This window comes from Tamandua tetradactyla, chromosome 11 (assembly GCF_023851605.1).
Source record: "Tamandua tetradactyla isolate mTamTet1 chromosome 11, mTamTet1.pri, whole genome shotgun sequence".
Classification (NCBI taxonomy): domain Eukaryota; kingdom Metazoa; phylum Chordata; class Mammalia; order Pilosa; family Myrmecophagidae; genus Tamandua; species Tamandua tetradactyla.
The window spans coordinates 94303077-94320260 of NC_135337.1; the positions used below are offsets into that span (position 1 = coordinate 94303077).

At 40.0% G+C, this 17184-nt stretch overlaps 2 protein-coding genes across 6 annotated transcripts in view; both read left to right on the forward strand.

Moving 5' to 3' along the window:
- The window catches only part of LOC143650760 (cytochrome P450 4F3-like), a 33602-nt gene extending 20018 nt beyond the window's left edge, over window positions 1-13584 (forward strand). For all 5 annotated transcript variants that reach the window (XM_077121950.1, XM_077121947.1, XM_077121946.1 and 2 more), the window contains 6 exons: window positions 13-79; window positions 272-401; window positions 10618-10751; window positions 10854-10918; window positions 11083-11165; window positions 11497-13584. In XM_077121950.1, the coding sequence (XP_076978065.1) occupies window positions 13-79; window positions 272-401; window positions 10618-10751; window positions 10854-10918; window positions 11083-11165; window positions 11497-11695 (678 nt within the window). In that variant the 3' untranslated portion in view covers window positions 11696-13584. The remainder of the gene's footprint in view (window positions 1-12; window positions 80-271; window positions 402-10617; window positions 10752-10853; window positions 10919-11082; window positions 11166-11496) is intronic.
- The window catches only part of LOC143650761 (cytochrome P450 4F2-like), a 66490-nt gene that overhangs the window by 17499 nt on the left and 31807 nt on the right, over window positions 1-17184 (forward strand). The gene's annotated exons all lie outside the window — the stretch shown is intronic.

Here is a 17184-nt window from a genome sequence, read left to right on the forward strand (position 1 = left end):
CCTTCTCTCCAGGATGAAGGTGGGCAGGTACTGTCAGATGAGGACATCCGGGCAGAGGCTGACACCTTCATGTTCGAGGGTGAGGGTCCCAACTTGGGATTGCGGTAGGAGTATGGAGTCTCTCCATCCCAGGGACTTGGTGGGTGGACCACTCTGCATCCATCTGCCCCCATCCTCCTTGAGGGCTTCCAGGCAAGGGAGCTGTCCACGCAGTGGTGCTGAAACTGCCCAGAGACTCAAGCTTACCTGGCTGCCCCCTCCCCACCCCCAGGCCATGACACCACAGCCAGCGGCCTCTCCTGGGTCCTGTATAACCTTGCAAAGCACCCGGAATACCAGGAGCGCTGCCGGCAGGAGGTGAGAGAGCTCCTGAGGGACCGCCAGTCCGAGGAGATTGAATGGTGAGTGTAAGTTCAGTTCCTTGTCCTCTAAGCCCTTCCCATTGGCTCTACTCCCCAGGTGGGGACAGGAAAGATCTTTCAGTTGGTTTGGCCATGATGGATTAATGCCTTCAATGGTTTCTTGTGTGTCCTTCCAGAAAATGCCAGCTTTATCCCAACATTTACATACTCATAATTTCTCTGGTTTTGCTCAATCTTCCTTTGTTTGTCTCTGTCTTCAATATCTTTTATTTTTTTTTTAAATATAAGTTTTTGAAAGTTATTATTATTTTTTTTTGCATGGGCAGGCACTTGGAATCGAACCTGGGTCTCCAGCATGGCAGGCGAGAACTCTGCCACTGTGGCACCATTGCCCACCCTGGAAAGTTAATTTTGCATTGCAAAAACAATGACTGGAATGAATGCTTTTGTTGTAGTGTTTCTTGCACACAGCAAAACGTCTTAAAGAAGAGTAGGGGCACTTTTGTTACCTACTCAAAATCCACTCCGTATTTTCTGAGGAATTTCCAGAGGTGTCAATTTTTTATATGCACTTCCAGGTTTTTCTCTTTGTATTTCTGAATATTTACATTCCTTTCATTTATTTTCATACGAGAAGTTATCTCTTTCATGTCTATACATATGGACCTACATCTTTCTTTCTGTGTGCTGGATATCTTTCCATAGTCTACCTGGCCCATCCCTCTGTTGAATTCATTTGCATGAACATTTTCCATTACAATAGTTATTGCTGAACCGCCTTCCAGAGTTTATGTACTGATTTACCCACCAGCCTGCAGTGTGTGATAGGACAAGTGATGCCCACTTCCTCCTTTACGATAGCTGTATAGTATTCTGCCAGATAATGTTATCTAAGCCTTCCCCTTTGATGGAAATTTGGATTCTTTCCAGTCTTTTGCTAAAAGAAACTGAGTAGTAAGTATCCATGCACATTAAGCTTGCTGTCATGTGTGTCTCTGCAAGACAAATTCCGAGAAGAGCAGTTGCTAAATCAAAGGTGATTTGAAGTATTGCAATTTAACAGCTCCCACAAACAAATTTTGAGAAAGCAGGTTTTCCTGTATCCTAACAGTGTGCAACATCAAATTCTTAAACTTTTGCCAATAAGATATGTGAATTATAGCTCTTCATTTTTTTAAATGGACATCTCTTTAAATATGAGTAGCTTGAGCATTGTTTTCACCTGTTGAGAAGTCATGTATTTTTTTTCTGTAAAATGTTAATTTGCATAACTTGTCCCATTTCTTTGGATTTTTCTCAGTTTTGTTTTATCAATTTAACAAACTCTTTATGTAGTAAAAAATTAGTCCTCCACCAGGCATGCAAACTTTTTTTCCAATTTATTTTTGGTTTTGGTTAATTTATTTGTAGCCAAACTAATTTATTGTTTCTTTGATAGCTTCTATTCAATTTAAACCATGCTTGAAAAAGTCTTTCGCACTCTAATATGAAAATATGAAACTCTTGTTCATTTTCCTCGAATGTGTTTATGGTTTCATCTTTAAAGTTAATCTCTTGCTTCATGTAAAATCTATTTTAATATAAAGACTGAGGTAAAAATCCGCTTTATATTTTTCTCCAAATGGCTAATTGTTCTACCAGTATTTAATGAATATTCTGCATTTGCCTTATGCTTTTAAATGATTTTAAGCAATAACAAAAATTTATTTATATATGAGGTTTATTTCTTGACTGTTCTGTTCCATTTATTTATATTTTCATACACAAATGCCAAGAAGTCTTCATTACTGTACCTTCTAAAACATTTTCATATTTGATAAAGTTGGTTTTGCTTATTACTTTGTTTATACAGTGTCTGTTGCCCAGAGTTTTGGGGGTTCTTCTTTACCAGATGTTAACTTTTCACCTATTTACCTTTCTGTCTCTGAGCTTTCTGTTCTGTTCTGGGCATCCAATCTCATGTGTTTTTTTTTTTTTTTTTTGCCAAAGATACTGTTTGCATCACTATGCCTTTGTAATAGGTCTTAATATGGCAGAATGAGTTGTCCCTGTTTAAGCTTTCATTTTTATTTCTCTTGCAATTTCTTTTTGACCCACTGATTGTTTAAGACAGCATTATTTACTTTCCATTTATTGGTGAAAGTTCTAACTCTTTGGAGGTTAATGATTTCCAGCTTCATTCCGTTGTGATCAGAGAAAGTACTTTGAAATAATTGGAATCCTTTAAATTTATAAAGACCTGTTTTATGCCCCAGCGAATGATCTGTCCTGGAGAATGTTCCATGAGCGTAGAGAAGAATGCATATCCTGGTGTTTTGGGGTGTAGCGATCTATCTATCTAAATGTATCTGTTAGGTCTAATTCATTTATCAAATTGTTTAAGTTCTCTATTTCCTTGTTCTCTGTTTCCCCTTTATCTTCTCAACTTATCTTCCTAGCCATTTTCTCTTCTCCTTCTGTAACACCAGTGATTCTTATATTTGTGCAGTTTGTGTTGTCCATCATTTCCCTGAGATCCGATTCAAGTATTTCTATCTTTTTTTTCCGTTTGTACGTTTGTGCATTTGAATTCAACTGTCCTGTCCTCTAGTTTGCTTATTCTTACCTCTGCCTCTTCAAATCTTTTGTCGTATGTCTCTAATAGATTTTTAATTTGGTCTACTGTATCTTTCATCTCTGTGATATCTGTCATATTTTGACTTATTCTTCCAAATTCTTCCTTATTCTTTTCTAGTGTCTTCTTCATCTACTTTATGTCATTAGCCAACCCATTGAATTTATTTAGGAGATTTGTATGAACTTCTTTGATTAGTTATTCCAGAGTCTGTGTCTCCTCCATTGTTTCAATTTGGTCATTTGGCTGGGCTGTATCTACCTGCATCTTCATATGCTTTGTGACTGTAAGTTGGCTTTGAGGCATTGATTACCTTAATAGGGTTATTTTGGAAGTCGATTTCCCACAGTCACCTGATTTGCATTGAAGATCTCCTTTTGCACTTGGTTCATCATGCAGGGAATGCAACTCTCCTGGAGGGTCTGTTGAAAGCTAGGCAGGTAGGCAGTTTGCCAGATTGCACTTTCCATTTTTCCCAACAGATGGCATTCTTGGGCTTCCTCTTTCCTTCAGGCCCACCTCTCTCCACCTGTGGAACTGGCTGAGGCAGATGGAGACCTGCTGCAATGCCACCCAGGTCTACTGGTCCCATTGCATGCTGAAAGCATGGGGGTGGGCAGTGTGTACCTCAGCAGAGATTCCATTTGTGGGCACAATGGGACTGGTGACTCCCAGCCTCCATGTTGGAAATACCTTGGGTTGTGGAACTGGGTATGTCAGCTGTCCCTGTCCACAGCATCTGTAAATGCCTGCTGGCTAGGCATGGTATGGGACATGAGGTAGAGTAAGGTGAGAGGCAATGTGTGGGGGCTGTGGGGTGTGGTGTGGAGTGTGGCCAGGGCACAAAGTGCAAGGGCAGGGGTGCAGAGTGTATGATGGGGTCACGGTGTGGCACTGGTGTGGCATGGGGTGGCCATGGGAAGCAGTGTGGGCATGGAACATGGCACAAGGCGGGCATGTGGTGGGGCATGGGGTGGGAGCGGGACATGGTGTTCTTTTATTTTTTTGATTGACCTAGCTCTTCATGAACTTTAATTGTTCCAAGTAGAATAAGGTTATCACATTCTAAAAAAGTTGAGCTAAATATAGATTTATATTTTGTTGCATTGAAGATACTTATTAATTTAGAAGGAACTGGTACCTTTACAATATTTAGTAATTACTCCCTAGAGTATAAAATGGACCTTTATTCAAATATTCTTATAAGCCTTTTCCTTTTCTTTTCTTCAATGATTTTTTAATTGAGATTTAATCATTCAAAGTGTATAATCAGTGGTTCACAGTATCATCATAAAGCTTTGCATTCATCATTTCAGTAGTTTTTTGAACATTTTCATTATCCAAAAACAATCAAAATAATAATAAAAATAAAAACAAAAGTGAAAAAGAACACCCCAAACATCCCATAACCCACACCCCTTGTCGCTTATCTATTTATTTTTGTCTTTTTTTTCTTACTTATCTGCCAATATACTAGATAAAAGAAGGGTCAGTCACTAGGTTGTTGTTTTTTTAAATATATTTTTATTGTAAACCTTAACAAAAAACATGCAAACATTCTTGAAATACAAACATTCTATACATTGTGTAAATCAATGGCTCACAATATGATCACACAGCTGTGTATTCATCACCAAGTCACAGTTTTGACACATGTTCACACCTTAAAATCTCTAGTTATTCAGTCATCTTCAAAAATCAAGGCTATTGGGTTACAGTTCAATAGTTTCAGGTATTTCCCTCTAGCTGCTCCAATACACCAAAAACTGAAAAGGGATATGTATATACTGCATAATAATAAACTCTATAAGAATAACCTCTTAGCTCTATTTGAAATCTATCAGCCACTGTATTTCATTTCTCTTCTCCCTTTTGGTCAAGATGATTTTCTCACTCCCATGATGCCAGGTCCAGTCTCACTCCCTGGGTGTCATGTTCTCATTGATTATTTTCCAGGGTAGACCACATGTTGGGGCACAAAGCAGTTCTCAGTAAATTTGAGAATATCAAAATTATACAAAACACTTTCTCGGATCATAATGAAATGAAGTCAGAAGTCAATAACAGGTGGAAGCCTGGAAAATTCACAGATACATGGAGGCTAAACTACTAGTGGGTTGAAGAAGAAATTACAAGAAAAATTAGTAAATATCTAGAGGAACCAGAGTTTTTTTAAAACTAATTGTATACCTTTTTTAAGCTAAAATATTGAACTATTTTGAGACTTACAGAAAAGTTGTAAAAATGATACAGAGTTCCATTGTATTCCTTATCTCACTTTCCTAATGTCTATACTTTATGCAACCATAGAATAATGATTAAGAATGGAAAATTAAAAATGGTTATTATTAACTGAAATGTAGATATTATCTGACATTCATTATTTTCCTCATGAATCCCTTCATTCTTCTCCCTTCTCTCTTTCTTATCTTCTGGTACTCTCATGATGTATATGTTGGTATACTTGATGGTGTCCCATGGGTTTCTCAAGCTCTGTTTATTTTCCTCCATTATTTTTCCTTTCTGCTTTCACAATAAATAATTTCAATGTCTGGCCTTCACATTTGCTGATCCTTTCTTCTGCCTTTTCAAAGCTGCTGTTGAATCTGTCCAGTGAGTTTTTCATTTCAATTACTGAACTTTGCAGCTCCAGAATTTCTATTTGATTCCTTTTTATAATTTCAATCTCTGTATTTCGTTCAGACAAGGTTTTCCTAATTTCCTTCAGTTCTTTGTAATTGGATTCCTTTAGCTCAGTGAATATTTTTAAAGCACTTGACTTAAATCCTGACTAATAGTCCCAATGTATCCACTTCCTCAAGGATTGTTTCTGGCAAAATCTTTTTGCCCTGTGAATGAGCCATGTTTTCTTGTTTCTGTGTCTTGTATTTTTTTTTTCTTGTCATCTGGACATCCTGAGTATTATTTTGTTATAACTCTGGAAGTCTATTTTCCCCACTCCTCTGGGATTGCAGGTTATTTTGCCTTTGTTTTTTGTTGAGGACTTGTACCATCAATTTGTGACTTTTGCAAATTATTTTTGCTCCCAAGTGGGGAATGCAAAGAAAAAAATTGGAAAAAGAAGGTAGTACCTCTTTAAAACTGCTCTGCTGCTTTTGCCTGAGGGTGGCTGGAACGATGATTGTCCTCAGAGCCAGTAACCCGGTGATCTGAAGTAGCTGGACAAAAGCAGTTATCGACGTTCAGACCACACATACCCCTCCCCTGAATTTTGGAGGACTGGGTCTTTATAGCCTTCTCTGGCACCAGCCCACTTGCTGAGGAGGCTGGTCTGCAGTTCCCACTGCTGTCTGCCATACAGTAGGAGTATGGGGCGAATTCACCCATCTTTATCAGTTTCTTCTTCCAGCTCTTCTCTTTCCTGGATGATGCACAGTGTTCCGAAGTTCCAAAATGGTTGATTCAGACAGTTCTTTCCAGTTCGATAGTTGTCTTGGTGAAGTCACTGACACCCAGAGCTTCCTACTTCACCACCTTCCAAAATCCTCCTCTTAGCATTGTATCTTTTTTTGCATGGGCAGGCTCGGGAATCAAACTCGGGTCTCCAGCAGGGCAGATGAGAATTCTGTCACTGAGCCACCATTGCCTGCCCTATCTTTGTCTTTTGACAGTTGGGTTATTATGTGTCGTGGTGAGGATCTCTTTGGATTTATCCACTTAGAGTTTGTTGAGATTATTGGCTGTGTATCAGATTTGAGATGTTTACAGCCACCATTTCTTCAAATATTCTTTTTGCCCTCCGCTTTCTTCTGTCACTTCCAAATGCTTCGCTGTGCTTCACAAGCTCCTTAGGCTTGCTTACATTTCTTCCTTCTTTTTTTCATCAATTATTCTACTTTTCAGTGCAAAAATTCTGTTAGGTCCCTTTTTACCTAACTTGGCATACTCATTTCATTCATGCATCATTTTCCTGGTTTACTTAAGTTCTTTGTCATTGGTTTCCTTTAGCTGTTTGTGCATATTTAAGACAGTCTTTGGTATGTCCAATGTATGAGTTTCCTCAGAGATGGTTCAGTCAATTAATTTTTTTTCCTTTGAATGGGATATTCATTCCTGTGTCTTTGGATGCCTTGCATTTTTTTTTTGAAACTAGTTATATGAATGTAATATGGTCACTATGGATTCTCCTTCCCTACAGTTTGCTGTTATTTACTGTTGGGAGCTAAATGCATCAATTTTTAGTGACCTTTTCAAGCTATTTTTGCATAGTTGGTATTCCTCGTCACGTGGAGTCACCAAAGTCTTCGTCCTATTATCTCAGTGGTCAGCCAATGATCTGACAGGGATATCATTAAATGCCTCTTTTTTAGGTTGCCTTTCTATTTTTACCCCGTTCTGCAATTGTGTATTCATCACTATGATCATTTTTAGAACATTTGCATCACTCTAGCAAAAGAAATGAAAAGAAAAAACTCATACATCCCATACCTTACCCCCCCCCATTGACTGCTACTATTTCAATCTACCCAACATTTTTTTAAACCCTTTATTACACTTATTATTTATTTTTATCCATATGTTTTACTCATCTGTCTATACCTTGGGTAAAAGGAGAATCAGACACAAGGTTTTCATAATCACATGGTTATGTTGTAAAAGCTGTATAGCTAGACAGCTGTCTTCAAGAATCAGGGCTACTGGAACACAGCTCAACAGTTTCTGGTACTTGCTTCCACCAGTCCAATACACCATAAACTAAAAACGGATAGCTATATGATGCATAAGAATAACCTCCAGGACTGTTTGAAATCTCTCTGCCACTGAAACTTTATTTTGTCTCATTTCTCTTTTCCCCCTTTTGACCAAGAAGGCTTTCTCAATCCCATGATGCCAGGTCCTGGCTCATCCCTAGAAGTTAGGTCCCACCTTGAGAGGGTGATTTACACCCTGCGAGTCATGTCCCATAAGGGGGGAAGGCAGCAAGTTTACCTGCCGAGTTGTGTTAGAGGGAGATAGGTTGCCTTTTTCATGATTTAGTATCTTCCTTATTGCTGTAAATCTTTTTCAGTTTTCCTGTGTTTGACAAAGTTGAGTCTGATAGTTTCTGATTGATGTTTCAATGTTTCTGTGAAGGGATGAGCCCTTGAAGCTGCCTACGCTATTTTTGCTGATGTGTCACTCAAAATTAATGATTAAAAAAAAAATTTTTATTAATAAAACCAATCAACATACAATACAAACATTCTTTTTTTTCATCACATAGTTGGGTATTCATCATCATGATCATTTCTTAGAACATTTGCATCAATTCAGAAAAAGAAATAAAAAGAAAACAGAAAAAAATTCATGATCACTTTCATTGAACACTAGCATTTCAATCTATTAAATTTATTTTAACTTTTGTTCCCCCTATTATTTATTTATTTTTAATCCATATGTTTTACTCATCTGTCTATAGGGTAGATAAAAGAAGCATCAGATACAAGGTTTTCACAATCACACAGTCACACTGAGAAAGCTGTATCATCACACAATCATCTTCAAGAAACATGGCTACTGGAACACAGCTCTGCATTTTCAGGCACTTCCCTCCAGCCTCTCTGTTATGCCTTAAAAAGGTGATATCTATTTAATGCATAAGAATAACCTCCAAGATAATCTCTCGACTCTATTTACAATCTCTCAGCCACCGACACTTTATTTTGTCTCATTTCTCTCTTCCCTCTTTCGGTTGAGAAGGTTTTCTCAATCCCTTGATGCTGAGTCTCAGCTCATTCTAGGATCTCTGTCCCACATTTCCAGGAATGTTCACACCCCTGGGAGTCATGTCCCATGTAGAGAGGGGGAGGGCAGTGAGTTTGCTTGTTGTGTTGGCTGAGAGAGAGAGGCCACATGTGAGCAACAAAAGAGGTTCTCTTGGGGGTGACTCTTAGGCCTAGAAATTAATGATTTTTAATGATAATCTTGTATTCAGGCAAAGTAATTGGCTAATGACAGTGAGGGAATAAATAGCTTATTTAATAAATGCCCATGGGATAGCTGAGAAGTCATCTGTCAAAAGTGTTATTTCAATCTGCTTTCAAACTTCATAGAGTGATAAAACCTAGATGAATCAATACTTTAAAATGTAAAAAAATAAAATCTTAAAAGCTTTAAAGGAAACCATGAAAAATTTATTTTATAATCTCCAAGAAGGGAAGGCCCTATTATGATTTAAATCTTCAGGAAATATACAAGAAGTGGCTGATAAATTCAAACACATAAAAATTAAATTTCAATGCCAAAAGCTCAAAATCAAAATGGGAAAACAAATCGCAAATTACATCACAATAGACTATTATATAATATGAATACTAATGAAAATAAATCCAAAAAAGGCCAAAAACTCAATGGATATATGTGCAAGGACAGCTTACATTTTAATGTGTGAAAGAGTATCTAACCTCTCTCATAATAAGATGATTACCAATTAAAATCACACTTAGATGCCATTTTTCACCTTTCACAAGGTGAAGACAAAAATCTATATATTGTGCTGTGTTGGGAATGATGTGGGAAAATAGATTCCCTTGTACATGGCTGGCAGATGTAAATTGAAGCAACTTCTATGAAGTAGAGGTTGGCCACAACTATAAAATATTCAAAGATTCTTTGTATCAACAATTCCACTTTTCAGAATTTTTTGTATACTTACACTTCTGGGAAATGACACACATACCAAGTAATTCATTGCAACATGTTTGGAATGTCAAAGGATTGGAAACAATTTAAATGTATATCATTGGGAAACTAAATAAATTATGGTAATTGATGTAATTTATGGTCATAAAAGAGAAGGTATGCTATGAGGGAAATATCTCCAAGATAAACAGTTAAATAAAAGAAAAAAAAACAAGATACAGGACAATGCATGTAAAATATAGTGTGCAACTAATGTTTTAACAAGGATGCAAAAAAAAAGTTCTGGAAGGATTTATGGGAACTAACAATCTGGACAGCCTGTGGGTAAGGGAACTGGATGGTTCTTGAACCAAGGGGTATGAAGGAGAATTTCCTCTTTTATACTCTGAATTTTGAACCACTTATCTATATTAATTAAATGTAAAATTAAATAGCCACTCATAAATAGAAGTGATAAAAATAACAAAATTTCTAACCCAGTGTCTTCACTAAATTCTCATTGTTTGTAATTTTTTTCAGAGGATTCTCATACTGCCCAAGTGCAAAATAATATATCTATCAAAAAAAAAAAAAAGGCAGTTCTCTCCTCATTTCTATTCTTTTTCTTCTCATGTTACTTTAGCTAGTATCTGCACACAGATTCACATTATGGATTGCAATGGTGGATATTCTTGTTTTGCTTTGGACTCATTTGTCCTTTGATTTTGCCTTTTTTACTATGCAGAAATTTTAATTGTTAAGCAAATCTATTCACACTCAGATGTCATCTGAGCGCTGTGCCTTGCTTAGAAAGGCCAAAACTGCCAGGCCAAGTTTTCCCTCTTAGTTATCTGACTTTTAATTTTCTAATCCTTAAACCTTAGATCCATCTGGGATTTATTTTGCTTTAGGGAGAGAAAGACAGAGAGAGGCAGTGAGGGTGTCATGGGGCTGCAGGGCTGGGAGCGGGGGAGCCTTTGTTACTGATTTCTGGTTAATTCTTTATTTTTTTAAAAATAGGGACGACCTGGCCCATTTGCCCTTCCTGAGCATGTGCATCAAGGAGAGTCTGCGGTTGCATCCCCCAGTGCCCGTCATCTTCCGCTGCTGTACCCAGGACGTTGCGCTCCCGGATGGACGGGTCATCCCCAAAGGTGTCCACAGTGGCGGGGTGGGGGGTGGCGCCTCCTGAGCAGGGTGGTGGCTCCCTTAAGCATTGCGGGACCTTGTGCTGACTGTACCCTCGTCTTGCACAGGAAATGTATGTCTCATCAGCATCTTTGGGATTCATCATAACCCGTCAGTCTGGCCAGACCCGGAGGTACTGCCCTTTCTGGGTCTCTCCATCCATGGAGACCTGGCGCAGGGGCAGGCATCCTGTGCAGGGAAATCTGGCACTCCCTCTCTGCTGTGTCCACTTCTGTTTTTTCTGGGGGTGGCTGAACGTCCTCAGAGAACCCACCCACCATATCTTCTTCAACCCAGGTCTACAACCCTTTCCGTTTCGACCCAGAAATCCCCCAGAAGAGGTCACCTCTGGCTTTTATTCCTTTCTCTGCAGGACCCAGGTGAGGGCAACGGGTGTCTCAGAGGTGGGGATGGGAGGGGCTTCCGGTGGGCGGCCTGTTTCAGTGGACCAGAAGTTTCCACAAAATCTTAAGGTGGTGGGGCCCAAGGAGGAATCCCAGGTGTGCTTAGAGCCCCCTCCTCCACATCTGCTGGACTGAGCTGGGCCAACCTCAGGGGACATGGAAGTCCACATGGGGGCCCATGCACGGTTATCCCCCTTCTATCCTCAGGCGGATGAGGAAGAGGGTGGGGGCCCCGGGGCAGGTCCAGGGGCGAAGGGGGCGCGGATGGGAGTCGCGGGCGTGGTCCGAGCCGCACTCTCGCCGGCAGGAACTGCATCGGGCAGACGTTCGCCATGACCGAGATGAAGGCGGTGCTGGCGCTCACGCTGCTGCGTTTCCGCGTCCTGCCGGACGAGACCGAGCCGCGGAGGAAGCCGGAGCTGATCCTGCGCGCGGAGGGCGGACTTTGGCTGCGGGTGGAGCCGCTGAGCGCGCGTCCGCTGGGACCCACCGCCCCAGGGCCTTAGATCCATCTCTGACTCCGCCCCTCCAGTTTGGCAGATTCCCAGGAATAAAGCTTTGCTCTCACCTCGGCTGGAATGTCACGGATGCAATTGGGGACAGCGGGGATCCGAGGAGCGGGGGTGTCTGGTGGGATGTGGGGTTGCAATCTCCGAGTTCATGACCCTGGCTCTCTGCTGCTGACCACAGGAGCAGAGAGCAGGAGACCCCACACGGATGGCGGGTTCTCCCAGAGCCCAGTCACAGACATTATCCTATGCGCCAATGAGAGCCATGGAAGGTGTTTGAGTAGGAGAGGGACGAGGGATAAGGAAGGACTTAAGGGGCAAATTTGAGGCTTCGAGTCCAGGAAGAGAAGATCCCGTAGTGGCCAATTCATTCCCCTGGGGGATATGGGTGTCCCAAAGACAAGGGCCCCTGGCTGCCCAGAACGCAGAGGGAGGACTGCAGCCCACACCCTGACAACCTGTCCAGAGCTCGCAGTTCCCTCCCTGCTGTTGTCTCAAGGGAGAAGACACATGGCAAACACAGTCAGGGCTTCTCTCTCAGCTGGAAGGGCACATGGCGAACACGGTTTCACCTGCTAGCTTCTTCTCCTGGCTTCCTGCTTCCTGAAGCTCCCTGGGAGGCGTTTTCCTTTTTCATCTTCAAGAATCACTTGCTCGTGGACTCTGCTTTGTGGTGCTGCTCTCTCTGAATCTCCCCTTCTCCAAAACGTTTCCTCTTCTATAGGATTCCAATAAACCAATCAACATCCACCCAAATGGGTGGAGACGTGTCGTCCCCTAATCCAGCTTAACAACCACTCTTGACTAAATCACATCGTCCAGGGAGATGATCTGATTACAGTTTCAAATGTACAGTATTGAATAGGGATTATTCTACCTTTATGAAATGGGGTTTTGATTAAAACATGGCTTTTCTAGGGAGCATACATCCTTTCAAACCAGCACAAACGCCAACTTGGCTGGCTAAAGAATTCGTGACTGGAAGCCTTTCTCACTCCGGATCTTAACTGTATCATAACCGCTGCCTTCTTGCCTCCATGGTCCCTGTTGCGTAGTCTGAACTCAGGCTTATGTGGCTTTCCTTGTATGCAGTAGATCACTTTTCTCATGGTGCTTTCAGGATTTTCTGCTTCTCTTCAACATTTGACAGTCTGATTAGCATGTGTCTTGGAGTAGGTCTTTTTGGATTTATCCTATTTGGAGTTCATTGGGCCTCTTTGATTTGCATATTTATATCTTTTATAAGGGTTGGGAAGTTTTCCCCAATTATATCTTCAACTAACCTTCCCAGCCCTTTTCTCTTCTTCTTCTGGGACACAGATGACTCTTGTATTTGGGCACCTTTTGTTGTCCATCATTTTCTCCAAGACCCACTTCCATTTTTTCCACCTTTCTTGCCATTTGTTCTTTTTTGCACTCTAGTTCAATTGTTCTGACGTCCAGCTCACTTATTCTTCCTTCTGCTTCTTTGAATCTGCTATAGCGTGTTTCTAGTATATTTCTAATTTGGTCTTCAGTATCTTTCATCTCTGTGAGACCTGCCATTTTTCTATTTAATCATTCAGATTCTTCTTTATACTCTTCTGGTGACTTTCGCTATCCTTTGTTTCCTTATAAATATCCTTGAGTAGTTGTTTCATACTCTGTGTCCCCTCTGGGGTTTTGAATTGGTCTTTTAGCTGGGCTATTTCTATCTGGATCTTCTTGTGCTTTGTGATTTTCTATTGTGCTTGGAGCCCTTGATTATCTTAATAAAGTTATTTTGCGAATTGGTTTCCTTGACTCTTCTAAAGTTTTGCATTTACTTGGGTTTAATTTGAGTTACTCCTGAATCAATATCTTTTGTTTTGGAAATTTCATTTTTACAGTAGTAGATATACATACTGTGCTAGTTTGAAAAGATGTATGTACCCTAGAAAAGCCATGTTTTAACTCTAATCCCATTTTGTAGAGGCAGCCGTTTCTTCTAATCCTTATTCAGTATTGTATGTTTGACTGTAATTAGATCACCTCCCTGGAGATGTGATTTGATCAAGAGTGGTTGTCAAGCTGGATTAGGTGATGACATGTCTCCACCCATTTGGGTGGGTCTTGATTAGTTTCTGGAGTCCTATAAAAGAGGAAACATTTTGGAGAATGAGAGATTCAGAGAGAGCAGAGAATGCTGCAGCACCGTGAAGCAGAGAGTCCACCAGCCAGTGACCTTTGGAGATGAAGATGGAAAATGCCTCTCGGGGAGCTTCGTGAAACAGGAAGCCAGGAGAGAAAGCTAGCAGATGACGCTGTGCTCGCCATGTGCCCTTCTAGCCAAGAGAGAAACTCTGACTGTGTTCGTCATCTGCCTTCTCACTTGAGAGAGAAACCTTGAACTTCATCGGCCTTCTTGAACCAAGGTATCTTTCCCTGGATGCCTTTGATTGGACGTTTCTATAGACTTGTTTTCATTGAGACATTTTCTCGGCCTTAGAACTGTGAACTAGCAACTTATTAAATTCCCCTTTTTAAAAGCCATTCTGATTCTGGTATATTGCATTCTGGCAGCTAGCAAACTAGAACACATGCATTCATGTATGATGGACATGTGATTAAACACCTTCCTGTAACACGTATGAACTGGAGACCCTCACAGACCCTGAATTCTTTGTCCTCATAACAGAAGAGACCAATAAGGAGGGGGAAGGCAACACTCTGCTGCCCCCGGTGAAAACTCACTGCATCCTCACACCAGTCCTGTTGATTGGAGAGGTTAACTCAGCGGTCCAAGGTCACTTAGTTAGAGGGGGAGCAAGGGACAAAATTCGTCAGCTTAACTTTAGAGGTTTTGCCTCAACCTACAAAGGAAGCGGTTTCCAAAGCATGTCTCAACCGGAAGTGCATCACCTGGAGAATCACCCAGGACTTACGAGGGGAGACTCTTAAAAAGGTGGCATCTCAATTTTTTTTATTTTTTAACGTTTTTTTTTAAATTGTGAAAAATAGTATATATACACAAAGGCAATAAATTTCCAAGTATATTTTAACAAGTAGTTATACAACAGATTTTAAAGTTTGCTATGGGTTATGGTTCCATGAGATTTTCATTTTTTCTTCTAGCTGCTCCAAGACACTGAAGACCAAAACAAATATCAATATATTGATTCAGCAGTCATAGTCATTTGTTAAATCCTATCTTATCTATTATATTCTTCCTTCTCTTTTTCTTTGTTTTTGTGAAAAATAACATATATACAAAAAAGCAATAGATTTCAGTGTACATGCCAACAATTAGATGTAGAACAGATTTCAGAGTTTGGTAAGGGTTAAAATTCCACAATTTCAGGTTTTTATTTCTACCTGGTCTAAGATACTGGAGAATTAAAGAAATATGAATATGCTGATTCAGCAGTCATACTGATTTGTTAAATCCTACCTTCTCTGTATAACTCCACCGTCACCTTTGATGTTTCTCCCACTCTTTAGGGATATTTGGTCTTTGCCTATTCTAACTTTCTCATGTTGGAAGGGGCTGTCGATAATATGGGGTAGGGGGATGGAACTATCTGATGCTCTGAAGAGGCTGGCTCCTCTGCATTTCAGGACTTATCTGGTCCAGGGACTGATCTGGAGGTTGTAGTGCCTGGAACCTTTGTAGAATCTTATATATTGCCCTAGTGTTCTTTAGGATTGGCTGGAATGGTCCTGGTTGGGGGTTGGCAGGTTATGACAGGTAGCAAGGTCTACCTGAAACTTGTGTAAGAGCAACCACCAGAGTAGCCTCTTGACTCTATTTGAACTCTCTTAGCCACTGATACCTTATTTGTTACACTTCTTTTCCCCTTTTTGGTCAGGATGCACTGCCTCACTTTTTTCAAACTATTAAAAAAATTGTGTAGCGTAATACATATACAAAGCAAAGAAATAAAAAAGCAATAGTCTTCAAAGCACTCTTCAAAAAGTGGTTACAGGACAGATCCCATAGTTTGTCATGGCCTACCATACGATCTTCTCATATTTTTCCTTCTAACTGCTCCAGAATATAGGAGGCTACAGGGCTTAAATATATTTTTTTATTATCACAATCGACTTTTTTTCCTTCTTTTTTTTTTTGTGAAAAATAACATATATACAAAAGAGCTATAAATTTCAAAGCACAGCACCACAATTAGTTGTAGAACATATTTCAGAGTTTGACCGGTTACAATTCCAGAATTTTAGATTTTTATTTCTAGCTGTTCTAAAATGCTAGAGACTAAAGAGATATCAGTTTAATGATACAGAATTCATATTCATTTGTTAAACCCTACCTTCTCTGTATAACTCCATCATCCCCTCTGATCTTTCCATCCTTCTCTTTAGGGGTGTTTGAGCCATAGCAATTCTAAATTTTTGATATTGGAAGGGTCTGTCACTAATATGGGGTAGGGAGATGGAACTATCTGATGTTCTGGAGAGGCTGGACTAGGCTTCAGGACTTATCTGGACCAGGTGCCTCAAATTTTCATTTAATATTTTTGACAGGTAATATATTCACTCACCTAAACAATAAGATACAATAAATAAAATATTTATGTCCATCATTTGCCAAATTCTTCACTTTTAGGTGAGTCACTTTTATTTTTGGAATCCTTTCATAGTATATTTGTCCAATCATCCCCAATGCCATTTAAACATTACATTTAAATTTACATGCAGTAAAATGTGCTGCATTTGGTGAATGACTCTGAGTTTTGAAAAACGCCTAGAGTTGTAAAACCACCACCACCATAATCAAGGTACAGACAGCTTCGTCATCTGAAAACATGTCATCATGCTACCCCTTTGGAAATCATAATATCCTCACACCCTTTTCCCTGGAAACCACCAATCTGTCCTCCGTCCCTATAGTTTTGTTAGGTAAATGCATGAATGAGATTCTGTGGTATGTAGCCCTGGTGTCTGTCATCCACTCAGCACAATTTATTTGAGACTCATCCATATGGCGTGGATCAATACTTTGTTTTTTTTTATTACTAAGTAGTATGACATCATTCGCCAGCTGAAGCATATGTGAGTTGTGTTCAGTTTTAGGCTTTACTGAAAAACTTCTATGAGGATTCACGTACAGGTTTCCTGTGAACATAAACTTTCATTGCTCTTAGAATGTGGTTGCTGGGTCATATGAGAAGTGCGTGTTGAATGTTGTAAGAAACTGCCAGAATGTATCCTAAAGTGCCTGCCGTTTTGGATTCCTAACAGTAACAGAGTTCTCGTCGTTCCACATACATGCCAGCACTTGGTGTTTTCAGTTTTTGTTAAAACCATTCATGTAGGCACACAGTGGTGTATCACTGCCATTTTAATTTGCATTTCTTAATGACCCACACTGTTGACCATCTTTTCAAGTCCTGTTTGCCACCCATATCTCTTTGGCGAAATGTCTGTTCATATCTTCTGCTCATTTCCCTTCCTTGAGTTCTTTATTTTCTTCTTGCTGGAGTTTGAGAGTTCTTTATGTATTGTGGATACAA